The following is a 26,851-nucleotide window of genomic DNA, read 5'->3' as shown; positions in this document are numbered from 1 at the left end:
GTGTTAGGACTCCAATATTATATGTGTCAGAATTCCAAATGTTTTCCTCGCATTTGTCCTATTAGTTCTAGATATTAGTCTTTAATTTTTGTTGGGGCAGATTGCTCAGAGTCCACTGTGTTACAAGTATCAGATAGTGCCAGGATTCTAAATTTTAAAATGTTAACTCCATGAAAATATTTTGCTTAAGCCATCTTCTTTTCCTCAGCTTCCCCTATACCTCCTATAATATTCTTTTATCCTTCCTCTTGAATGTTAAACTCAAATTTTGAGTTTGGCACACTCTTTGAATTTTAAACTCAAAGTGAGTCAGGTGATGATGGAGCATTCCCTAAGCATTTGCTTTAATGATATTGTTGTTATTATTATTATTATTTTGAGACAGGATTTCTCTGTGTCACCCAGGCTGGAGTGCAGTGGCATGATCACGGGTCATTGCAGCCTTGACTTCCTGGGTTCCAGCAATCCTCCCACCTTGGCCTCCCGAGTAGCTGGGACCACAGGTGTGTGCCACCACACCTGGCTAATTTTTGTATGTTTTTGTACAGATGGGGTTTTGCCCTGTTGCCCAGGTTGATCTCAAACTCCTGAGCTCAAGTAGTCCACCCACCTTGGCTTCCCAAAGTGCTGGGATTACAGGCATGAGCCACTGCGTCTGGCCCTCTAATGATATTAAAATAGGTGTTAACTTTTAGATATTTTTGTTTTCTTAGGTGTGTTCTTTTAAAAGAAACTTCCATGTTATCTAGTAGAAATAGTGAATCAGGCTCCTTTTTAGCCGCAAAATTGGTATCTAAGACTTTACCATTAGTGTGGTATTACAGCCATTTAGCATACTTTTTTTCTTCAATATATTTTTGTTGTAAATTCTCAAGTTATAATGTTATAAGAAAAGAGCAGCTAAAATAATGGGGGAGTAGATGCAGTATCATTGAAAAACAAACTAAAAATATAAATGCTATAGTCTAAAAATTAAAAGCCTAAAAGGGACTGAAAATGCAATATCTGAAATTATTAATCACTTTGACAGGTTTGTGGTCTTCACTTAAATCTGGGGTTCTAAGAATATGCTATTGCTTTGAATTGTGGGAGAAGTAAATTAACTACAAATAAACTTCAGTAAAGAGATGTTTTTGTTAGAAATAGACTTGGCTGTCAGGCATGGTGGCTCATACTTGTAATCCCAGCACTTTTGGGAGGTTGAGGTGGGAAGATTGCTTGAGCGCAGGAGTTCAAGACCAGGCTGGGCAACATAGTGAGACTCCATCTCTACAAAAAATAAAACATTCACTGGCACGGTGGTATGCACTTGTAGTCCCAGATACTGAGGAGGCTGAGGTGGGAGGACCACTGGAGCCCAGGAGGTCAAGACTGCCTTAAGCCATGATCACGCCACAGCACTCCAGCCGGGGCAACAGAGTGAGACCCTGTCTCAAAATAACAACAACATTAAAAAAGAAGTAGATTTGGCTGTGAGTAACAAAGAACTGAAAATAACAGCAGTTTAAACAAGTTTAGAGTCGAGTGTATTTTATGTTTAGGAAAAGAGACTAGAGGTAGCCAGCTCAAGAGTAGTTTGGTGGTTCCGCAATTATTAAGGCCCCGAATCTCTCTTGTTTGCATTTCTGCCATCCTTAGTATGGGACCCTATGGCCCAAGATAACTTACTAGGCTCCAGCCATCCTTGCAGTCAGGAGAAGGAAGTGGAACAAAGATACTTCCTACAAGTAATACATGGTACTTCCACCTAAATATCACTGGTCAGAACTTATGGCAGGGTGCGGTGGTTCACACCTGGAATCCCAGCATTTTTGGAGGCTGAAGCGGGAAGATTCCTTGAGGCCAGGATTTCAAGACCAGCCTGGGTAACATACTGAAACCCCACCACTTCAAAATAAAAAATAAAAAGAAAATTAGCCAGGTATGGTGGCATATACCTGTATTCCTAGCAACTTAAAAGTCTGTGGTGAGAGGATTGCTCAAGCCTAGGAGTTAAAGGTTGCAGTAAGCTATGGTCATGCCACAGCACTCCAGCCTGGGTGACAGAGTGAGACTATGACTCAAACATAACAAAAACAAAAACAAAACTTAGGTGTCTAAATTAGGAGCACAATTTTATTTGGGGATGATGAAAAAGTTCTGGAGATGGATGGTGGTGATATTGTACAATAATGTGAAGGTGCTTAATGCACTATAAACCAAAAATGTTTTAAATGGTAAACTTTATGTTATGTTTATTTTACCACAAACAGACAAACTTAGTCATCAAGAAGGAGGGGAGGCCAAAATGTGATCTTAATTTTGGATAGCCATTGTCCTAAAAATCTGAAGTTCCATTACTAATGAAGAAAAGGAGGTTAAATATTGGGCAGTACCTAGCTTTGAAACATGTGTAATGGCTGAAAATGTAAAGGACAACAAACAAATACACAAGAAAGAAATACAGAAAGTCATGCATGACCTGTGAAGTGAATTAATAAGTGGGGATTAATAATAATGCTTTTACTAGGGACAAAAAAAAAAAAAGACCAATCTTTGGTATCTAATCCAGAATCCTTATATTCTTTTATTTGTTCAGTGGCATTGCCAAAGCATGGCATCAGGCATATTTTGGGGAAGGGTCTGGCCCAGTTATGTTGGATGAAGTACGCTGCACTGGGAATGAGCTTTCAATTGAGCAGTGTCCAAAGAGCTCCTGGGGAGAGCATAACTGTGGCCATAAAGAAGATGCTGGAGTGTCCTGTACCCCTCTAACAGGTAAGGATTTCACTCCATTAGTATACCAGTTCTTGCCCCCAGTACCATGTGGGCCTGCCACAGCTTCCCTTCTTCTTAATTTCAACATTACCAAATGAGCATACAAATAAATACACCAAATAAAACAAACAAAAAGAATGCAAACCGTATATTAAAGTACCATCTTTTTATTCATAGTTATTCCTGAATGTTTCAATTTAAGGCTATATAGTCTTGTAAAGCTAGATCAGAAAATAGGACTTTGTTGCAGTATATAGTACCCAATAGTCAAAATCAGTGTGCAGTGATACATTCCAGATATTAGGTGTAATAAATCCATCTTTAGTCCATTCGTCTATTAACGTTTCTTGACTCAGAATGTGTTTAGAGCTGGTATTGATGCAATTGTTGATTAAAGCACACTGTGAAAGAAACCAAGTTAACTTTGCTGTGCACAATTTTCAGACTATTCCAAATGACAGCATGCCTGTCAAAATGTGTCATGTGTTGTAAGAAGGGCATATGTGAGTACAAACTGGTATGCGTGTATGTACTTACATGTTTAGGGAGAAGAAGAAGGAAATGGAAAAGGCAAGAGAAACTGACTCATCAGAAACCATTTAGTAAAAAGAACTTGAAGAAAAAAATGTTTTGTTTACATATTTCTTTAGTGAAAATCAATAACTTGTTAGAATCTATGAAATACCAGATTTATATCTTTCTCTTCACGTACTTCTATACATGCAGTTGTTTTTATTAGCAGATTAACACATTAATACACCATAGAAATGTATTTATGCCAGATTTTTAGCCAGAGCACTTCATTTTCTTGAACTGCCATTTTCCCCTCCTTCAAATGAGGATAGTCTTGTAACATTGCTGTGATGCTCAGATGAGATAATACATGTCATAATGCTTTGCAGACAGTAAAATATTATATTAATAAAAGGTTTTTTGCTCAGAGACCTTTACTTTAAAAGATCCCTGAGATTTATGAAAAGTATGACCCTTACCCAAGATTATTTATATGTTTCATTGAGAGTTTTTGGATTATTTTGGTTGGAAATGGCTTTTAAATCTACTTTTTTTGGAATTAAATTTATTATACTATTTATCTGCTTAGAAGCTCTTTATAGAATTATAGGCAAATTAATTATTATTTGAGTTAATAAGATTCAAATTCAGATCTGTATTATCAATAAAAGAACAAAGGCGAGACATATCTTCCAGTTTTTATAATTCATGAATGCCTAACAAATAATATATGCATTGACATGACAGACTGTCTTTTATCCGGAATAGTTTTTTCTGTCATCCTATTTCAGTATTTTTTTCATTTGCAGTTAAAATTCTGAGCTATTTCCAAGTTACTGTATTTTCTTTTTAAATTTAAATGACATGTATTGCTCTGACTTGAGACTAAAGTTATATGAAATTTCCCAAATGTTATTTAATCTAGAGAAATCTAAATAGATACTTTGGAATTATATCAGGATATATTTTTCTACATAGAGAATAGGGGTACCAATAAAAAGGAAAGTGTATATATATATATATATTTTTTTTCTTTCTTTTTTTTTCCGTGAGACGGAGTCTCGCTTTGTTGCCCAGACTGGAGGGCAGTGGTGCGATTTCAGCTCACTGTAACCTCTGCCTCCTGGGCTGAAGCGATTTTCCCGCCTCAGCCTCCCAAGTAGCTGGGATTACAGGCACGCGCCACCATGCTCAGCTAATTTTTGTATTTTTAGTAGAGACAGGGTTTTGCCATGTTGGCCAGGCTGATCTCGAACTCCTGACCTCAGGTGATCCACCTGCCTCAGCCTCCCGAAATGCTGGGATTACAGGAGTGAGCCACCACACCCAGCTGGAAAGAAAATTTTATTAAGACAGAAATGTGTTATGTCAAACTTCAGAAACAACGTGATAACCTCAGAGGGTCATTTAGCACAGATGTAATATAAGTTTAGCAAAAGGCCTAGAGTGAGGCCTGAATATGGTGATATTTCTTGTGAAATACAAATGTTGTTTTGCCTTTTTTTGAAAGTTGATTTGCTTAGTCTCTGTGTCTCCTCTTTATCACAGATGGGGTCATCAGACTTGCAGGTGGGAAAGGCAGCCATGAGGGTCGCTTGGAGGTATATTACAGAGGCCAGTGGGGAACTGTCTGTGATGATGGCTGGACTGAGCTCAATACATACGTGGTTTGTCGACAGTTGGGATTTAAGTAAGGTTCATTAATTATAAAGGCAGTTAAATGCCAGATTATATTGTTAAAAGTCTTATTATGTTAATCCTTACTTGTAATTTTTATAATAATAAAAATACCTGTTCTCTCCTACCTGTGTATGGAAGTACAGCAATGAAAAATAATGACATTTTCTAAGATGATGAATAACCACCTCTTGCTGTTTATTTCATTTACCTTTTCTGCCATGACCCCTCTTCTTGAATAATTAGTTGAAGCCAGGGGTGACCTCTAAGTCCTCTTGTGTCTATTCAAGTAAGACTTTGAATGCTCATTTTTATTCTGACACGTCATTACTATTGGATGTTTTTAGTTTTGACATCATTGTCTAAAATTGCAGAGAAGTCTAGTGTCAAATGCTTTGGTATTACATTATTCCCATTCTCAGAATGTGATGATAATTATCACTTTTATTTGAGAAAAACAGCCCTCTTGTTAGGAGATGACCTTTAGAACTTGCTTTTGACCTCACTCTCTTAAAAGCTGAGTATCACACTTTGGGACATATATTTTATGTCACACACATAATGCATTCCAGAGTAAAGACTTAAGTTGGTCGAAGTAACTGCAAATGATGCTTTTGAGTTAAATATTTGAATGAAAGCTATGAATGCCTATTCTTTCTTGTTTTCCATATTTCTCTGTCATGCTTGGAAAACTGGCAAAATTATTTCATTTTAGCTTGATTAGAGCTGACTGAAGATATTCACTACACTTTAAAAACATAGCTTCATTCAAGCTAGGCAAAGCCATGTTAAACATATATTTTAAAATTTATGAAAGTAATGCAAAACCATTGGAAAATGATGAAAATAAAAAACTCCATAATTTTTTATCCTTATGCTATCATTATAATTTGGGTAGATAACTTCATATCAGCTCTAGTAATGGACATGTAATTTTTATCCACATTTTTAACCTTATATTGCTACATACTCACAATTTTTAATGATAACAATATCCATAGAATTTTCATACTGTAATTTACTTAATATTAGGTCAGCTTAATTTTTCCTGTGATAAGTAATGCTATCATGAAAATACAATATTCATATAATTTCCCCCATTTTGTCTTTTCTTGGGCGGAGAAGTTACTGTAATTTTTGTGTAAAAGGGTATGATATGACAGCCAAATAAATACAATATGCTGACAATTGATAAGAATTACTTAATAAATATCACTTTATATTTAAGTGAATCTCAGACTGCCAACTATACTCTGTTTTCACAGATTTAGAGAGATTCATAAAATCATGTCACTTCTATTTATTTTCACATTTAGAGAGATTCATAAATCCTGTTATTTCTATTTTTCATATTTTTTATTAATGAAAACAATTAACACTGATTTTTTTCTTCATATTTTGTTTCACAAATCTATGCACAGAGTATTCATATTTATTAGTTTTAAAAATGTTCTCAATGTGTGTAAAAAGCTCTAAATGATTGTGTTAGAAGGTAGTCAAAGCATGTGCTACATTTGCTTCTAGTTTACAAAGGAATTTTTGAAAAAGAATATTCTTTTGTAATGAGAAAAAGTAAACTTTGGGTTTCTTTGTACAAATACAATTCCAAAGTAAAATGACTTCCTGTTATCTGTTGTGTAGTTGCTATGGACAGATGATAATCTAATGTATTTCGTGAAAAAATGGTCTATAAGTTAAAAGTGAGCAATATACGATTTAGGCTTATTACTTTTCTAGCCAAGGCTTGATTAGTCAGCAAAATAGAAGGAAGAAAAGCCATAGAATGATTAAAATTTTCACTGTTTTAATTTATTGAAATATTCATTTTGTCAAATAAATTTAATAAATACTTGCATTAAAAATGAAGAAAATTCATGTCAGATAGAAAGATCTCTTCATATTCTTAGTACAGAAATAATAAAAACATCAAGTAAGGGAATTATTATTATGAGTAAGAGTTGAATCTTGTAGACTGTTAGAACTGAAAGGTGTCTTAAAGATTTTTAAGCTCCGTGATTTCTGGAGGTTTGGATTTTATGGAACAAAAGGAAATAAAATTGGGAGGATGAAAGAAGGTGCAGATTGACTTAATTTCTAATTTAAAAAATTTTTCAGATCTCTCCTATTTCTGCAGTATATATATTTATTATACATTTAGGTTTTGTTTCTGTAGTGCAGTGTTACAAATACACTCAATTGGAACACAAATATAATTGATAAAAATTTTAAAGTTGAATTTGTATACCTTATGAAAAGCTAAGAATATTATAATTCTGATTTTGATGGGCTGAAATCTAAATTTAATCATGGATTAGGTATAGTGCTTGAGCAATCACTGAACTAATCCACACTTTTTATTTTGAAAGAAGACCAAAGAGAAGCTGCTGAAATCAAATGAGTTCAGAGGGAGCATCAGAAGCAAAATGAGACAAGTGTTCTCACTTTCTGGTCACAATTTCTATGGTCAGGAATTTGAGATTGATCTATTTGCATTCTCTCTGATTGGTTTTGTAGACAAAACACAATGAATGGGGAAAAAGTATTAATTTTTCATTTGTTATTCGTTGAAATAATCGAACATTTTTAAGGTGATTAAAACATGTGATGGGCGAACATAGCTCTAAACTGTGTCCCCAAGGTAGGAGAAAGAACAGATACTTATCCTCTGAAGTCATGTCACTGAACTAAGTTGCTTGTGTTAAATGTTTTGTGGTTCCCTGAACCAAGAGACAGAAGTTCTATACACAGTGTTTATTCAATTGTCACAGATATGGTAAACAAGCATCTGCCAACCATTTTGAAGAAAGCACAGGGCCCATATGGTTGGATGACGTCAGCTGCTCAGGAAAGGAAACCAGATTTCTTCAGTGTTCCAGGCGACAGTGGGGAAGGCATGACTGCAGCCACCGCGAAGATGTTAGCATTGCCTGCTACCCTGGCGGCGAGGGACACAGGCTCTCTCTGGGTGAGGACTGGCTGCAGCTCTCAAGTCTTCCATCATTCAGTAGCCATTGCACCTCTAACCACTGGCTTTGAATATGAAGTGTTTCTCATCTTTGGCTTTTTTTGGGGTCTATTTCCCATAACTGTCTAATTTTCAGTAATTTTTATGCAGAGAAAAATAATCTTTTGAGTCTGTGCACCAACATTATGAAATTTCTACCCCTAAATTGTTTTTCTGTACTTAGAAAATTAAGTTCCGCACTAACAATGTTTACAATCATCTGTATCTAAAAAATGGAATAAAGAAGCTGAAGTGTCTATTCCCCTTACTCCTCGGTCACTTATTCTGATTTTCATTTACCTTGAATTCTAGTGAGCTACTTGGGACAGGATTTAAAATAATATTCTCCTCTCCCTGTCTCATGGTTCATTTCTTCTCTAGTCCTGAAGCCTTGTCATTCGTTGGTCACCAACCATCCATTGCTCTTTTAAGTTTCTCAGTGGTCTTCTAAGTGGATTAATTAAAGTTAATAGCTCACCCATCTTTCTAGTGTAACTTGTTATTTTAGAAACCCATCAGGGACCTCTGTTACTCTTCATTTACATTTTTTTAGACTTGTTGGATAAACGGTAACTAGCTCCTCTAACTGTATTGAAATAATTATAGATAAAGATCCTCTTGAGAGTAGATAGCAGTTAAACATTCTTGATAAATTTCTTAATGTCTGATGAGGAGGGCAGAATATATATGAATGAAAAATACAGAGGGAAATATTCAAAATACTTTGTTGTATGCTATCACAGCTTTATTATATATCTATCTGTGTGTGTGTGTGTGTGTGTGCGTGTGTGTGTGTGTGTATGTGTATGAATAGATGTTAAAATAGCCTTAGGTGGTCTTTACTTTTAACCTTGGATTGAATCAGCTCCTTTGTATTCTCCTGTTTGGAGACTGTGAAGCTGAAATCTTCATGTTATAAAGTAACAACTTTTTGAATCTCAGAGTATTAACCATATTACATACTTTAAATTTGTCAGAGTCTGTGGCTGATTCCTCATTGTACTGTACACTGTGAGAGCTTGGTGACACTGCGTTAATCTAGCATTATAACAAGTTGAAATACATGTTTTTATTCCATCTCTTGCAGGCCATATTTCCATTTTTCTTTCTTTTCATTTTGTTCTCCTTTTCCCTTGCCCCTTCTTTTGAAAGATTTGTGATCCTCCCAGGATTATGTGGTGGATGTGGTTGAGGGAGATAGAATTTGTTTGCTGGAGATGGATTCTCTCAGCCCCAGATAGCAGGTGTTGGAATCATGGGATGATCTACGCAGATATGCTCTGTGAGCTCCCAGTGATGAAATACTATGTGACCTGAGTTCTCTGTAGGCCTGTGTTGTTAAATACATCATATGGTTGGAATAACTAATCTTTTCTGTTCCCTTGAAAATCTTTTTAATTCTAGGACTCTAGATGTATTTTTAAAAAATTTAAAAACCTGAGGGTGATAATTATTAATAAAATATATGATCACTGTTATGAATCTCTTTGGTTCTAATCTCAGTAATGTGTCTATTAACTAAAGTCATTTGTCTGAAGAACATTATATCTGAGCCAAATATCCTTTTGGGATAGAATCATATTAGTATTTGTTCATTCATAGATCATTACTTCCACCTATTAAAAACTACTATATATTTAAAAGGGAAGCTTAGAGGAGGAGATAACGGGATAATGATATAAATAACAGCATTTAGGAAACAATGGAGATTTTTTACTTCTTTGGCACTGCAATGATGAGCTCTTGGACTACTGCTGTTTTCGGCTATTTGAAGGCTAATTTCTGGACCTTAACTTTATATGTCAAGGGGAAGTTCTCAAAACTAGTTGTAGCCCTGTAGACACTCTTTTGGGTCTGTGTGGTAGGTGGAATGCTCAAAAGCAGTATTCTAGATTAGTAAAAGTAATTCTAGTAAGAATACAGTTATGTGAGTTGGCAGAAATTTCTGGGATGGTAAAAATATGGATTTCTTGTTTTAATATTACATTAATTCTAAATTTCAGAGTATTAAGTCCTGGCAAAGATTTCTTTCCCAGTGAGGTTGTTGCCTCTTACTCAATTTTACAGTATAAAATTAGGCTTAATTAAATTAATTAATTAATTAATTGAGACAGAGTCTCACTCTGTCACCCAGGCTGGAGTGCAGTGGCGCAATCTCGGCTCACTGCAACCTCCACCTCCCGGATTCAAGCAATTCTCCTGCCTCAGCCTCCCAAGTATCTGAGATTACAGGTGCCTGCCACCACGCCCGGCTAATATTTGTATTTTTAGTACAGATGGGGTTTTGCCATGTTGGCCAGGCTGGCCCCAAACTCCTGACCTCAGGTGATCTGCCTGCCTTGGCCTCCCAAAGTGCTGGGATTACAGGTGTGAGCCACTGAGCCTGGCCTAAAATTAGGCTTTTACTGTGTATGTATGCATGTTAGAATTTATCTTTTTTCTAAAAGACAGTAGTATTTTATAAAAATAATGTATTATGTTACAGGAAAAATCGAAGAAAACTACTGAAAGTTTGAGATATATATTAAAGATAACTGTATACCAATATGATTGTTTAGCTTTTCCAAAAACTTTATATATTTAAGATTTTGGAAATAAAACATGCTATGTATTATTATTTCTGTAACAACACAAACTTAATAGTGACAACGTATGGATGGCATGACTTTTGTCATCCAATTTCCCTTCAAGAATTAGGAATTTAATGATTTTGTAGAATGAATGGCTAAAATTAGGTTCAGAAATATTGTATGCATTATTTTTACAAAGCCATGCAAGTTATACTTTAAAAACACTTCATCATTTTTATTTTCAGAGTATATGAAAATGTGCCTGTAAAACTACCAGAATGGAACATGTAGATGTAATTTCATGTCAAATGTTTTCTTAATTTTGAACCAAATATCCAAAAATATAAAAAGTGAAAACTTTAATAAAAGAATTTCATTTGTTTGATTTTGGTATCTGAGGATCACTTTTTCACTTTCTGTTCTTGCAAAGAACTCCCAAATTTCAGATGTATTAATGAGAAATATGAAGTTTCAATATTGTGTTTTATGACATAGCTAAAACTCCAAGTTTTTATCCAGCTGATAGTAAGCAGTGCATACATAGAGTTGGCACGCCATAAACATTTGTTGAGTTTGATTTTGCTCTGTGATTCCACTATACTGCCTTGTCCCATGAAGTGAACATGATTAGGGATAGAGACTGGGGAGCCAACAACTCTTGGGGCAACACAGAAGGATGGAGAAGTAAAAAATGGGTCAGAGGAATAAAAATAGAGTGTGTCCATCTTGCTAACAATATTTTCTTTTAGTTAACCAATGTTGATTTAGTAACTTCACATATTGGTTTAAACATATATTAAATAATATATTGTCCATTACCTGCAGACTTCTACCTCCCTAGTTCTGCTGATAATTTTACCATGCTTTATTGTATTCCCTCAATCCTTACCAGCAAATCTTGGCCCTGAAGCTGGAGACCCTTCTAGTAACTAGGTAATCAGATGTGTGAGTGTTAGCTTGCTTGGGTTGCTATAACAAAGTTCCACAGAGGTGGCTTAAACACAGATATTTATTGTTTCACAGTTTTGGGGGTTGGAGTCCACAATCAAATGTCAGTAGGGTTGGTTCCTTCAGAAAGAACTGTGAAGGAAGGGCTGTGTGAGAGAGAGATGCTCCAGGCCTCTCTCCTTAGCTTGTATATGGCAGTCCTCTCCCTGTGTCTCTTCACATCATCCTCTTCATGTCTAAATTTCTCAATTTTATGGGAATACCAGCGTATTTGATTAGGGCTCACCCTAATGACCTCACAATTCAACCCATGCAAGTCACAGTGAGGAGTTTCGATTCAAAATCATAATTATTGGTGTGGTGATATGTGACACTTTACAAATCCCTTCATTTGTATTAACTTAGATAAATCTTAATTTGCTAGAGTTCAGTTTCTCAACTTTTAAGTCAGTAATTTTTGTGACTTAATTCTTTCCCTTAAAATCAATAGAAAGCCTTAGATGGTAACTGTCCCTATTTACTGCTTTTTTTTTTCTTTTTTTTTTCTTTTTTTTTTTGCCTCCTTCAGCATTAGACTTGACTCAAGTTACCCAACTATGAATGCCAAGGTTGTGTCTATTTATATCGTTCTAAAAATCTTGTCTTTGGCATATAAACTTCTAGCTCTCTATTCATGGATAAATGAACAGACATGAAGCAGAAACAACCTCAAGTTAATGTTCTTTTACTATTTAGAAGTAAGGTGTAATAAAATAATTCACAGTTTTATAATGCTGTTCATTCATTCAACAAACAGCAATTGCATATCCTCTGTATGCCAGGCACTGTTCCACAGTCTGGGGATACAAGGTTGAACAAGGTGAGCACTTTGAATTCAAGGCTGCAAGAGATATACAAAAGTGGATAAAATTTTTATTGATATATCTCCTCTCTCTCAAAAAAGTATTTCCCATCTGATTTTATAGCTGATTAAAAAGAACAATTGTGTTTTGTAGAGTCACTCATGCTTTAGAATCAGTTTGCTTGTTTGGGCTGTTCTAATACTTTTGAATCATGACTTAGGTTTTCCTGTCAGACTGATGGATGGAGAAAATAAGAAAGAAGGACGAGTGGAGGTTTTTATCAATGGCCAGTGGGGAACAATCTGTGATGATGGATGGACTGATAAGGATGCAGCTGTGATCTGTCGTCAGCTTGGCTATAAGTAAGGAAAACCTAATTATTTGGGATGGTTACTGATGAGCATATCTGAATTTTTAAATGCTTAATCTAATGAGTTACTTTTTACTTAAAATGAGCTTCTGTCATTCATTTGAAAATACTGGCAGCATATTGATTTGATCCAGAATTATAGAGAAGTAATAAGTAGAGCCTATTCACATTTTTCTACTCACAGGAAATATTATGTCACACAAGAAATGTAGCTTTTTATCTAATAACAAAATAGTCTAATAACTCTGACTAGTCATAATACAGCTTGTATCGGCTTCTATCAGTTAACCTTTTCTCTGTGGTTGATGTTTCAACACTGTAGCCTTTTAAGGGACTCTAGAGTTATTGAAATTACTGTTGGTTCTCATTTTTCTTGATAGTTATAAAGTCACTGTGGACACTGAATTAGCAAATGCTGAGCCATTGCTCCTAGAGCTGAGGTCACTGCTCTCCCTTCTTGTTTCAGCTTTCATACTTGTAAACAGTTGTCCTCTTTTACAGTCTGTGTGGTGCCAATTTTTTTTTTTTTTTTGCATTTCTGTGCTTGCTTTGCTGATGACTTCACTGTTTAAAATGGCCCCCATTTATAGTACCGAAGTGCTGTGTAGTGTTCCTAAGTGCAGAAAGGTTGTGGTGTGACTTAGAGAGAAAATGCATGCATTAGATAAGCTTCCCTCAGGCGTGAGTTACAATAAGAACATGGCACTAAATAGAATGTGAAAAGGACACTTGTTTACAGTATGAGAGGAGCAAAAAAGAAGGCAGATCATCTCCTGTTGGTTAGACCTCAGCTGGGTAATTTAAAATTTTACTGGCTCTGCATATGTCATGAATGACTGTGAAAGCACCCTAAGTAATGATTTTGAAGTAACAAAAATATGGAAAATGTTATAATTCAGAGGGTTATAAATTTAAGATAATATGTATATAAATTGCCTAGCTCAGAGTAGATTACTAATAGTAATTTGGATTTAAAAATATATCCTTAATTATATATCTGTGTTCATTTTAAATATTGAACACTTCATATGGTTATTTTCTACAAAGAATACATGTTTATTTTAAAAAGCATTTCTGTTTTAATAAAAGTTCACATGTTGGGGGTAAACTTCAAAATCAAAGTTGTTTCTGGTTACTCGATACTACTTCAATTTATGGCTCAGTTTTGGACCCAGTTGCAATTCCAGTTGTCCTACAGCCAATTAATCCTTCATTTGTGATATAAATTTTCAATTTTCAAAATATGGGGCAGTAAAGTAGGGAGAGTCTACATTAGATGTGAAAGTGAATGTAGTCAGTGGTTAATTTTAAACTTCTTTTGCTCACTGTGTTTCTATCACTCCTTTTTCCATTTGAAAAAAAAATTATTCTTGTTCTTGCATTACATTCCCAGTACATTTCCTCACCCAAAATCAGCCATTAAAAGATATTTCTCTTTGAGACTGGTTTCTTGGCCATATTTTAATTTTATTGTCTTGGTGGAGGTGATCCAGGAAACCTAGTATTACCTTTGGAAATACAAAGGGAAAGATTGGCACCAAAGTTGATCTTCAAATTGTGTGTCTCAGCTAAGTTTAAGGAGAGAAAAATTTTCTAAGCATATTCATCAAGCATCATCAACACACATATAGTTGTGTGTTATTACTTGGATTTCTTTCTAAATTGTTCATTACTTTTTATTTATCATCATTGATATAGTTTGGATATTTGTCCCCACCCAAATCTCATGTTGAGATGTAATCCATAATATTGGAGGTGGGATCTGGTGGGAGGTGTTTGGATCATGGGGGCAGATCCCTCATGAATGGCTTAGGCCATCCCCTTGCTGATAAATGAGCTCATGCCCTGAGTTCACATGAGATCTGGTTGTTTAAAAGTGTGTGGCACCCTCCCACCCCGCTTTCTGCTGCTACTGTTGCTGTGTGACTTGCCTGTTCCCCCTTCACCTTCTGCCATGATTGAAAACTCCCTGGGCATCAGCAGAAGCCAAGCAGATGCCAGCCCCATGCTTCCTGTAAAGCCTGTAGAACTATGAGCCAATTAAACCTCTTTTCTTTATCAATTACCTAGTCACAGGTATTTCTTTATGGCAATGGAAGAATGGCCTAACACAATCATTTAGTCCATTTAACATTTAACTCAAAAGTGAATTTAGCCTCACGTTAGAATGGCTATGGTCAAAACAACAAAGGATAACAAGTGTTGGTGAGGATGTGGAGAAACTGAAACCCTTATGCACACTGTTGGTGGGAATGTAGAATGGTACAGCCACTGTGGAAAGTAATATGGAAACAGTATGGAAAACAGTTCCTCAAAAAGTTAAAAGTAGAACTACCATATGATCTAGATATCCCATTTCTGGGTATATGGCCAAAATAATTGAAATTAGGATGTCAAAGAAATATCTGCACTCCCATGTTCATTGCAGCATTATTTGCAATAGCCAAGATGTGGAAACAGCCTAAATGAATGGATGAAGAAAATGTGGTATGTATGTATATATATATATATACAGTTACTGAAAGACAAATACTACATGATTCCACTTATATGAGATATCGAAAATAGTCAAACTTATGGAAGCAGAAATAGAATGGTGGTTATCAGGGGTTGGGAGGAGAAGAAAATGGGAAATTATTTTTCAATGGGTATAAAGTTCCTGTCATGCAAGATGAATAAGTTCTAGAGATCTACTGTACAATATAGTACCTATGGTTAACAATATGGTACTATATACTTCAAAATATGTCGAGGGTATAGATCTTATTTGTGTTCTTACCAAAGCCAAATGAAAACAGAAACAGAACATAACAAAACAAACAAACAAACCTCAGAAAAGAACACAAGGAAATTTTTGGAGGTGATGGATATATTTAGCACCTTGGTTGTGGTAATGGTATCACAGATACATGCATATGTCCAAACTGAAGAAGATTTTTTGTATCGATTATACCTAATTAAAGCTAAAAAAGAAGTGATTTTAGATGAGAAACACACTCTAGATTAAGTGAACAAAGTTTGTTGCAGCTTTCAATATTTCTGTAATACTTATCAATCAAGAAAAGCATCAAAAGACTTTATAATTGCATTTTAAATAGTCTTACAAGTAATTCAGTAATTTAATGTTACTATAACAAATTGGATAACATAATCTGCAATTTGCCATCAAATAGTATTTAAATGAGAATTGTTTAGCTATTTGATTAAATATACTTGAATATTTTTATAATTTCCCACTGAAGGGAAATTGGATTTCATATAAGAACATATATGTATATTTTCAGTATATATATATATATATATATATAAAATTATAAACAGGTATGTGACTAGTGCCGAGGATCTTTTTTTCTTCATGTCTATTTTGAATCACAAAAAATCTTTAATAAAGGACTTATTTGTAGAAATCAATCCAGGAAACTTTGAAGCTGTTATAAGATTTGAGCCTCATAAATAGGAATTTCAGAGATCTGTTCTCCAGCCAGTTCTATGATGCATGACGATTAGTCCTTGGAAACACTGAGAATCAAAATAGTATTAGAAAGCCTTTTCATAATGGGAAAGACAGAAATGAGATAATAAAAAAGGAAATGTGAATGGTAACTAATACAGATATGCTTAAAGTGAACAGAAAGTAAAAGGCATTATTTATTGATGCATTACATAATGTCTGACAAAGTCTAGCATATGAGCATATTGTTTGTAGATTGTTGATAGAGAATGTGTTGAGATCAGTTAAATTCATTGAGATAGACTAAGTAGTCATGACGGAAATTCCATTCTATTTACACTTTATGTGGATCCAGTAGCATATGTTCCAATATAGCATTGTTTTTGAACATGTTTGTTAGCGTATTAATCCTTAAAAAAGTTTTAAAAATTGTATATTCTCACTGCTTTAATAGAGATCTAAAATTAAGTATATCTGATATCTATTTTACATTTAAATAGCTGCAAAGGACTTAATTTCTGGTATATTTGTATGACATTTGAATATGAAACAGTTACACCACTCTTAATTATATCCAGTGAAATATAAATATAGTAATTTGATTTTGCTATCCATTTTAAAAAATACATGAACAAAAAATACTTCTTTGACCAGAAATTTTACAGCTTTTTTTTCTCCTTGAAGTTGTATTTTAAATTTTCTTCCCCCATGGAATCTCAATGTTATTATGCCTTAAAAATATGTGTGTATATGTATATATACACACACATATATGCACACATACACACATACATATACACATGTATGCATATATACAGATACACACACACATATGTACATGGAGAGAAAGAAATTATGCTAACAAGTTTCAAGTGTCTCTGGAATTTATAATTTCTAGTATACAACTGATAATAAACAGCAAAACATGTAATAAAAGTATTAAATAATTATTAAACATAGAAAATAAAAGTTTACCAAAGCTCTCATTTCTTAATTAGACCAATGGGTTGGGTTTGTGTTGCTTGGATTAAGGAAGCTTCATTGCTATCATATATTTTGAATTTTTCTTTTGTCCCCTTTAGAGGCTTTCAAACTTTGGAGGAATGCACTGCGGTAGGATTTGGAATGAGTGCAAGATATACTATTTGTGAAGTGAGAGAAGAGAAATTTTGAAAGAGAAGTTTGATCTTGATAGCAGCAAGATTATTTTTAAGAAATAATATATGTGAAATTTGAGGATATAAAAATTGATTCACTTAGAGCCTGTGTATCCCTTGGAAAGTTATTATCTACCAGGAGCACTTGACATCCAGTTTAAAGACTAATTATCAGAAACTGTTGTGTCATTGAAATTTTCAGCTATGAATTACTAGATTCAGTAAACCAGTGAGAAGCCTTTCCCTTTTTTCTATGGATGGCAGAGTCCTTAATTGTTTAAAGAAAGAGTAGTCAAAAGAAAATGTATTAGATTTCACTATATCAATGAGAATTTAATCATGTGCTGTTATTTGTTAAAATGTTCTCTAATTTCTACTTATTGATATATCTAAAATGATGCTTTTTTTTAGTTTGTGCAAGTTGATCAGTTGCTAAGAAATGATCCTTTTGGTTTCTTTAAATGAGTTAAATTTTACTTTCTGTATGTCTACTTCTACCTGCCATCTAGTTTTATGTTATTTATCATGCTTTATTTTCTGTTTTTTTGTGTAATCATCTGTTTTTTGATTTTCATGATTAATTCAATTTTCAATTTTCGTTTTTTCTCAGTGGTCTAGAAATTCAACATTCTTATTGTTTTTCTGGAAGTTCTCTTTAAATTTTTAGCAAACATACTGAAACATACTTTCTTAATAATTTCAAAAATTATTATCTGTAACTTCCCCTTCCTGAAAAAGATAAAGACATTTAACATACTGTTGTTTACTTTCTACCTCCACCCATTCTCACCTCTGAAACTTCTGGGAATCATCTGGAATTTTTGTTTCCAAATTCTATTAATTTTTTATTGTCTTCAAATTACGCCGATTTGAATTTCAAATTTCTTTACATTATACCTATACATTATCAGCAATTATTTTTATTTTTAAAGAAGGTTAATAAACAACAATCTCAACAATCTTATGCAATTTTGCCTAAGAAAAAGGAGAGACAATACAAGTAAACATAGAGAACAGAAAAGAAATTTAAGCACAGATATATAGAAGGTTAAACAAAAACCCTAGTAGATTAACAATACAGCTGGGCACGGTGGCTCACGCCTGTAATCCCAGCACTTTGGGAGGCCACGGCGGGCAGATCTCTCGAGGCCAGGAGTTCAAGACCAGCCTGGACAACATGGTGAAACCCCATCTCTACTAAAAATACAAAAATTAGCCAGCTGTGGTGGCTTATGCCTCTAATCCCAGCCGCTCGGGAGGCTGAGGCAGGAGAATCACTTGAACCAAGAAGGGAGAGGTTGCAGTAAGCTGAGATTGTGCCATTGCACTCCAGCCTGGGCAACAAAGTGAGACTCCATCTCAAAAAAAAAAAAAAAGATTAATAATACGAACTACTTTTAGCAAATACACTTGAAAATCTAGATGAAATGGATGATTATCTGGGAAACTACATTTTCAATAAAAATGTAATTATCAAAATTGATACAGGAGATAGAAAACCCAATTAGATTAATGGCTATGAAAGAAATGACTGATTTTTTTTGCTGGACTTTTCACTAGTCCTTAAGAAACAGTTTCTGAATTACATGAATTGTTGCAGAGCAAAGAAACTTATGGAAATCTTTCCAAGCTAATTTAATGTGATTTCAAGACTAGGTAAGTAAACACACAAAAAAGAAAACTATACCTCAATCTAATGAATCTACATACAAAGTTATTTTGCTAACAAAATATTAGCAAATTTAATTCAACAATGTATTAAAAGCAATATACCACCAATAAGTGGAGTCTGTTGTAGGAATGTAAGAGTGATTCAAACTGAGGCATTCAATTAATGTAATTCAGTGTGTCACCCATAAATATACAATAATTTTAATAAATGATTAAACAAATATCTTAATAATGTTGAAAAGTTATATGATAAAATCAACATTCCTTAGGAAGCTGAGAACAAAATTAAACTGCTTTAATTTTATATCACAAATAAGCATCAAATAGGAACAAAAGAGTGCCTGCCATTACTGCAATGATAGCATTGTCTGGAGGTTGCACTAAAGCCTTAAGAATTGAGGTATCAGTATTGAAAAGGAAGGGTCAGAATATTTATATGAATAATATGATTGTTCACCTAGAAAACCCAAGAGAATCAACTGGAAAGAGACTAGAACTAGTGTTTATTAATGTAACAAGATAAAACATAAATACTTAAAAGGCAATGGTCTGCCTGTGGGATAAGTAGAAAATAAAAATAAAAACAGATTTGTAGAAGTTACAAAAACTAACAACAAAACAAAAACTAGGAATACACTTTGTAAGAATTGAGGCCTATGTGAAAAACCTAAGTCTTTACTAAAGCTAGAAGACCTTATCAATGAAGAGATGTACCGCAATCCTGAATGTGAAGACAAAATAGAAATTATACATTAAATACTATGCTAGTAAAAATCTTTCATTTTTCTTGGTGTGCATATGGGGTGGGGAGGGGGATTTGACTTCCAAATTCATCTGAAATCCAGTCCATGTGGTACTGGCACAGGAATAGTCAAAGAGGTCAGTGACACTGCAGCAGTGGCTTTCAACCTTGGTTGTAGATTGAAATCATTTTGGAACTTGAAAAAACACTACCCATTCTACTTTAATTCATGTGAGATTAGGTTCAGGTTGTGCTATACTTTAAGTGTTTTCAAAGGCAATTCTGATGGGTAGCCAAGGTTGTGAATTACTGAACTATAAAGACCAAGAAATGGCTTGTGCACATATAGCATGATAAATAAGAAAGACTTTCAAATCAGCAGGTTATTGGGACAACTACTTTAAGGACAAAAATAAAGCTAGATTTCTTACTAACACTAATAGTAAGACAGAAATAAATTTCAGACAGACAAGAACCGTGATATACAATAAATACATAAAATTTAAAAAATGCAATAAATAATATAATTAATTGATTAAAAATAGAAAAAAGTAGAATAAAACTTCTAGGAAGAAATCTAAGCTGCCCATAAAGATTTATGTATAAGGATATATATATAATTGTAAGAAGTCTAATAATTTTAAAACACATGTGCAACAATGGAGAAATAACTTAGTTTTCTTTGCCAAAGTTTGATGGAGAACTATCCGCAGAAGAATCACCTACAGTTTTGTTAAAAACAGATTACTTATTTTTTAAATGATTTCTTTGTCTATTGTATGCCATTCTTCTCTACTAGAAAGTATATTCACCAACAAATATATTTCTAGAAATATCAACTTTTAAATTTATCTTTTCACTTTCCTTAGAGTAGTTTTTAGGAAAGCTACATTCTTAATTTAATTTTTAAGTTTATCAATTTTAAAATTTATAGTTTATACCATCTATGTCCACTTTATTAAGTTTTTCCCTAACTTGAGATTTCAAGGATAGTTTTCCAGTAATTCATCTGGAAAGCTTTTGCTTCTGATAACTATTTCATTAATTTGCTTGAAAGCTTTTGCCTTTGATAACTATTTCATTAATTTATCAGAAATTGAGTTCTAAATATGGCGTTAGTTTGAAATATTTATTTCATTTAAATATTTTTGTATTTGCATACTTTAAAATGTTTTATTAAAACAAAAAATTAATAAACTAAAAGTAAATCTGCCATTTAGTCATGATTCCTATTTTTCTCTGTCTCTGTTAAAAATTGTACTTTTAGGCCAGGTGCGACAACTCACTCCTGTAATCCTAGCACTTTGAGAGGCTAAGGTGGGTGGATCGCTTGAGGTCAGGAGTTGGAGATTAGCCTAGGCAACATGGTGAAACCCCGTTTCTACTACAAATACAAACAAATTAGCCAGGCATGGTGGCATGCGCCTGTAGTCCCAGCTACTTGGGGGGATGAGGTGAGAGGGTCTCCCGAGCCCAAGAGTTCAAGGCTGCAGTGAGCCGAGATCACGCCATTACACTCCAGCCTGGGTGACAAAGTGAGACTGTGTCTTAAAAAAAAAAGTAAATAAATATAAAAAATTGTACTTCTTTTTTTTTTGAGATGGAGTCTCGCCTTGTCACCCAGGCTGGAGCGCAACGGCGTGATCTCAGCTCACTGCAATCTCTGCCTCCTGGGTTCAAGCCATTCTCCTGCCTCAGCCTCCAGAGTAGCTGGGACTACATGCCCAGCTAATTTATTTTATTTTATTTTATTTTATGTTGTTACGTTATTTTATTTTATTTTATTTTATTTTATTTTATTTTATTTTATTTTATTTTGAGACAGAGTTTTGCTCTTGTTGCCCAAGCTGGAGTGCAATGGCACGATCTCGGCTCACTGCAGCTTCCGCCTCTTCGGTTCAAGTGATTCTCCTGCCTCAGCCTCCCAAGTAGCTGGGATTACAAGCATGTGCCACCATGCCCAGCTAAATTTTTGTATTTTTAGTAGAAACGGTTTCACCATGTTAGCTAGGCTTGTCTTGAACTCCTGACCTCAGGTGATCCGCCCGCCTTGGCCTCCCAAAGTGTTGGGATTCTAGGCATGAGCCAATGCACCTGGCCTAAAAAAATTGTACATTTTTCTTCTAAAGGAGGCCAAAAAATTAGTTCTTACCTCTGTAGGTTATTATTTAATCTCATTGTTTTCTTTGCAATGTTATACCAATATTAAGAGAGTATTGTACTCTTTAAGAGGGTAAAAAATTTAGAGGTGATTTTTTCCTGCTTAAACGAGAGTTAAAGACTATCATGATTTTTTGATGTGCCATTAAATGTGAGTTTCTTAGAAAAAGCTAAATTAGAGGCAAGTGATGTAATAAAGTAGCTGTGGAGTATGGCAACAGGGAAGGTATAGTTATTACCTTTTTTATTTAATTTTTTTAACAGTCATGAAACAAATGGTTTTTAGCACATGCAGATGCTAATTTTAATATGTAAAAATTAAGGAATAAAATTGAATACATGTTGTGATTTATTCAGATATATGACTGACTGATTCTTCACATGATTAAGAATGTTCTATCTTCAGGGGTCCTGCCAGAGCAAGAACCATGGCTTATTTTGGAGAAGGAAAAGGACCCATCCATGTGGATAACGTGAAGTGCACAGGAAATGAGAGGTCCTTGGCTGACTGTATCAAGCAAGATATTGGAAGACACAACTGCCGCCACAGTGAAGATGCAGGAGTTATTTGTGATTATTTTGGCAAGAAGGCCTCAGGTAACAGTAATAAAGGTAAGTCACCTTCTGGAGCCCTAAACAAGTCAAGGAATACTAATTCCCATTCCATTACTATAAGCAGTACTTTGATAACAGAAATCTAGTACAACAAGAACGTATACAGACCCATGTCTTGTGCTATTACTTAGATCCGGTAGTTCTTGGCAAACTTGCCTAGGTGGGGCTGACAGGCAGAACAAGGTTCAGGGGTAGGAGTGGATTTACGGGGCCTTGTAATCTCTGGGATCATCCCCTTTTCACTTTCTTAGCCATTTCTCTGTTTCCCTTTTTAGATGTAATAAAGCTCTCACGCTTGTTGCTATCTTTGAAGATTCAGAATTGATAATGACTTCATAAAAAGGAAAGAAATGAAAATATAGAAATGAATTAAAGGCATTTCTAAAGTCTTACTAATATTTTAAACAAGGATGTTTAAAAATGAATTTCAAAAAGAAAATGATGTTTTGTAGATTTTATTCTCTGAAATTTAAAAATTTAAGGAAAATGATAAGTAATCCTTTCGTATGATACAGTAATGTTTCATACTTTAAATGAATAGAGTTGTTGAAAGCTCTGCATACATTTAATTTTTTGTTGTTGTTGTTGAGATGGAGTCTTGCTCTGTCACCCAGGCTAGAGTGCAGTGGCACGATCTTGACTCACTGCAACCTCCACCTCCTGGGTTCAAGCGATTCTCCTGCCTCAGCCTCCCGAGTAGCTGGGATTACAGGCACCTGCTACCACGCCCAGCTAATTTTTGTATTTTTAGTAGAGACGGGGGTTTCACGTGTTGTCTAGGCTGGTCTAGAACTCCTGACCTCAGGTGATCCGCCCACCTCAACCTCCTGAAGTGCTGGGACTACAGGCGTGAGCCACCACACCTGGCCTATTTAATTTTTATGAATCATTCTTTAAATGACTGAGAGAATGAGCTATTTTGGAGAAATTTGTGGTACATTTTATGAAAAGAACAGTCGCCTCTTTATCTGGATTGAAAGTTTATAGTTCTGATACACTGGATTTTGTTAAAATCAGGTGCACCTGTATTTGAGGATTCTCTTTTTCTAACACCTTTTAATAACTGCCAAAGACAATGCAATAAATGAATTGGATGTCGTTAATATGATTCGTTGCTGTCTGAGGGGCTTCTGATTGTGAAAAGAACACTTACAATCCTTTTCACTTTATTTTCTATTCATATATATTAAATATATATACATATTTTTATATATGAATGTGTGTATAGATATATGTATATATGTGAATGATTTGGCCAGCTCTTTCCCCTGAATACTGATTATAACTTAATTTACTAAATTCCCTTTAATAATTTAAATTACCATTACAAATGGGATATAACTGATTCTTTGAATTATGTGAAATTCCGTAAGCAGTTGAAAAACATAAAAAACGTTATTTATATGTTTGTTTTTAATGCCTTCCTAGAATTATAGCAGTATTCTTTTTGATATCTTTCCATGGTTATGGCAATGCTACCATACATCAAGTAAAAAGATTTCATCTTAGCCCAGCTAGATTACAGAATCTGGCATATTAACCAGTTGACTTTATGTTGATACTCAGGACCTGGTGACATCTATAAGGTGATTCAAACTGAAGCCATTGATTATTGGTCATCTGATGGGTATCTTTTATAAATGAACTTCATTTTTCTTTTAAAAAATTTTAAATAATAGTGTATGGCTTTAAATAGAGTTTACTTTCTTGCAGTCTGGTTCTTTGCCCCAGAATGATGTAAACTTAAAATTTTGCTTGTTTTAAACATTACATCATTCCTTTTCTTGGCATCATATACATTGACCCAACTTGGAGCATTATTGGAAACTTATGTTTTTTCTAATATCTTACAATTTGCAGTGTCATCTAGAGGACTCATATTCTAAGAAATGAAGGTTAAAGTTTGAAAGTATACCTCTGAGATCATTTCACAAATTAATCATCTTGGTACACATTGTTGAACGTCTTTTTCCATCAAGAAATAACTATTGCTGATTCCCTATTGGGCTCCCTTCTACCTGGTTATTATGGGAGACCATTAGTGTTGATTAGGTCTTCCTGTTCTTGGCACAGTTCCCACCCTCCTCCTCTTAGATAGAAAAACAGTACATATCTATACTTAATACACATATATTTAACCAAAGAAACAAAGTACCTCTATATAAATTCTCCTATTTTCTCAAATATTTTAAAAATTAGTCATACCTGTTGCATTTGCCTTTCTTTCATATACCACCTTTTTATATATTTTTAATTTAATTCTTCTTTTTTGTATGTTCTTGACAGAAGTCTGTTACCTTGGGAGGTTTGCCTGTATACCCTTAACCATAGTTTACCACTTCAGTTGGCTTAGCAAACCCTTTCCGTATGTTGACATGCTAAGTAAATGTAAATTCAGATCAGAATTCTAGCCTGGGAATGTGCTTTGCTCTTCTGAGTTACATTTTTTTATGTGACTTAGAACAGTGTTGTATGTGGAAAGTAAGTAATTTAGGCCATTACTGCCTTTGCAGTTCTCTTATTTTGTTTAATGTTCCATACATTTTGTTCCATACATTACACCAAATAGCAGCAGCAGGAGATATAGGTACCTACCAGGATAAAGTACTGGACAGAGTCAAACCAGTCAGCAGCCCATGAACCCCTCAGAGGTGAAGAATGGGAAACCTCATAATGTTTCTTGTCTACTTACAAATTATTGTCATTTAGTCAAATGAGAAAACTATTTTTGTTACAAGAAAAATTTTAATTTGCAGAGAAAAGGCATTTTGACATAGAGGAGGAAGCATCAGTGGAGTATGTCACTTATCGTCTTACCCCTCCATCAGCAATGTGATAGTTTATTAATGACCTATTTCTGCTTCAGAGTCCCTCTCATCTGTTTGTGGCTTGAGATTACTGCACCGTCGGCAGAAGCGGATCATTGGTGGGAAAAATTCTTTAAGGTAAAAGTTCTTCCAAAAGAGATTTTTTATATTACAGAATTATTTATATAGATAGAGTGTTACAAACTGGGGATGTTCTGTTATATAAGGGACTTGTACTCATTTTATTTTCTAAACTAAATTCAGATTTCACTGATAATTTCACTGTCCTTTGACCTATGTTTACTTTGTATAGACCATGTTCTTATACCAGCCTGATTTAAGAGATTAGATGTGTTGCTGAAAAGTTATATGGCAGAAACAAAATAATTTAACAGGAGACCTGGAAGTGTGTATAACTACAAAGATTCATCTAATTTAGAATGTATTTGTTTCAGACTTGACTCAGTTTAATCTAAGTTTTTTGTTTGTAGAATTTACTCATGGAAAACTTTATTAAATACTTCTTCAGACTGCATAGGCGAGGTAGAGTGAGGAGAGAAATTACACTTTAAATCATGAAATATAAAGAAGACAACTTGTTTCTAAGAGTGTCAGATAGGTGGGATCTATACAAATGCCTATAAGCAAATCTTCAGAGTTGCTGATGCTGGGCCTGCTCAGAGTTGTGGAGTCTCCTTCTCAAAGTAGGAAGGGATGTATCCTGGAGTCCCTTTTGCTTTCCTTTTCCCCCACCTGCAAGGCATTAAAGTTATTAAAGCCATTGCTTTAACCAGTGCTTTCCTTTGCTTTTTTGCCTTTTACTGACGTTGATGTGTAGCTCATTTTCTTCTTAGGGGTGGTTGGCCTTGGCAGGTTTCCCTCCGGCTGAAGTCATACCATGGAGATGGCAGGCTCCTCTGTGGGGCTACGCTCCTGAGTAGCTGCTGGGTCCTCACAGCAGCACACTGTTTCAAGAGGTATGTGTCCACCTTCCCAAACAACCCAGTGTAGCTTCTATTCATCAGTTCTTCCAATCCCTTCATGCTCTACAGCACTCAAGGTGTCAGAGCCAGGCTATGAGCTTTCGCTGCTTGTGCCAGCAGCCCTGTGGAATGAGGGAGTGACAAAAGGAGCAAAGAGAGCCCTCAGAAGGCCACTTGCTACCCTGGTGTTAAAACAAACTCTGGATTTAGGGAGAATAGAAGAAGAGGGGTTTTTGGAGAGGAGGCAGCAATGTCAGTGCTCCCCCCAAGAACGTATCTGAGGCTGAAATTATATCTTTGTAGAGGTAGAATAGACCTTGGATTATTTAGTTATAATGATAAGGAGTAGGGAATGCAGTTGTAGTGTTTTTGATTCTTTGAGTCTTGGTGTCTTATACCTTTGAGAAAGGCTGCATCTGTTTCATTCTTGGTTTCCTATAGTTTAGTCCTGATTATTTCTTCTTGTCCCAAACATTTTATCAGTCCTTTCTGAAGTCTTCCCAGTTCAGAGGAGAGGTCACGCAGAGTCACCAGAGTCACAGAGCTCATGGTGGCAGATCCTGCAGTAGAACCGGCTCTACTTT

At 34.8% G+C, this 26,851-nt stretch overlaps 1 protein-coding gene across 1 annotated transcript in view; it reads left to right on the top strand.

Moving 5' to 3' along the window:
• The window catches only part of PRSS12 (serine protease 12), a 73,294-nt gene that overhangs the window by 31,944 nt on the left and 14,499 nt on the right, over nt 1–26,851 (top strand). Inside the window, exons 5-11 of the mRNA XM_004040315.5 lie at nt 2,579–2,757; nt 4,819–4,960; nt 7,716–7,912; nt 12,532–12,673; nt 22,269–22,474; nt 25,344–25,422; nt 26,139–26,261. Of these exons, the coding sequence (XP_004040363.3) occupies nt 2,579–2,757; nt 4,819–4,960; nt 7,716–7,912; nt 12,532–12,673; nt 22,269–22,474; nt 25,344–25,422; nt 26,139–26,261 (1,068 nt within the window). The remainder of the gene's footprint in view (nt 1–2,578; nt 2,758–4,818; nt 4,961–7,715; nt 7,913–12,531; nt 12,674–22,268; nt 22,475–25,343; nt 25,423–26,138; nt 26,262–26,851) is intronic.

This window comes from Gorilla gorilla, chromosome 3 (genome assembly GCF_029281585.2).
Source record: "Gorilla gorilla gorilla isolate KB3781 chromosome 3, NHGRI_mGorGor1-v2.1_pri, whole genome shotgun sequence".
In the NCBI taxonomy this organism is placed as follows: domain Eukaryota; kingdom Metazoa; phylum Chordata; class Mammalia; order Primates; family Hominidae; genus Gorilla; species Gorilla gorilla.
Note: the sequence above shows the minus strand (reverse complement) of the source record. Positions and strands in the feature narration are given on the sequence as shown.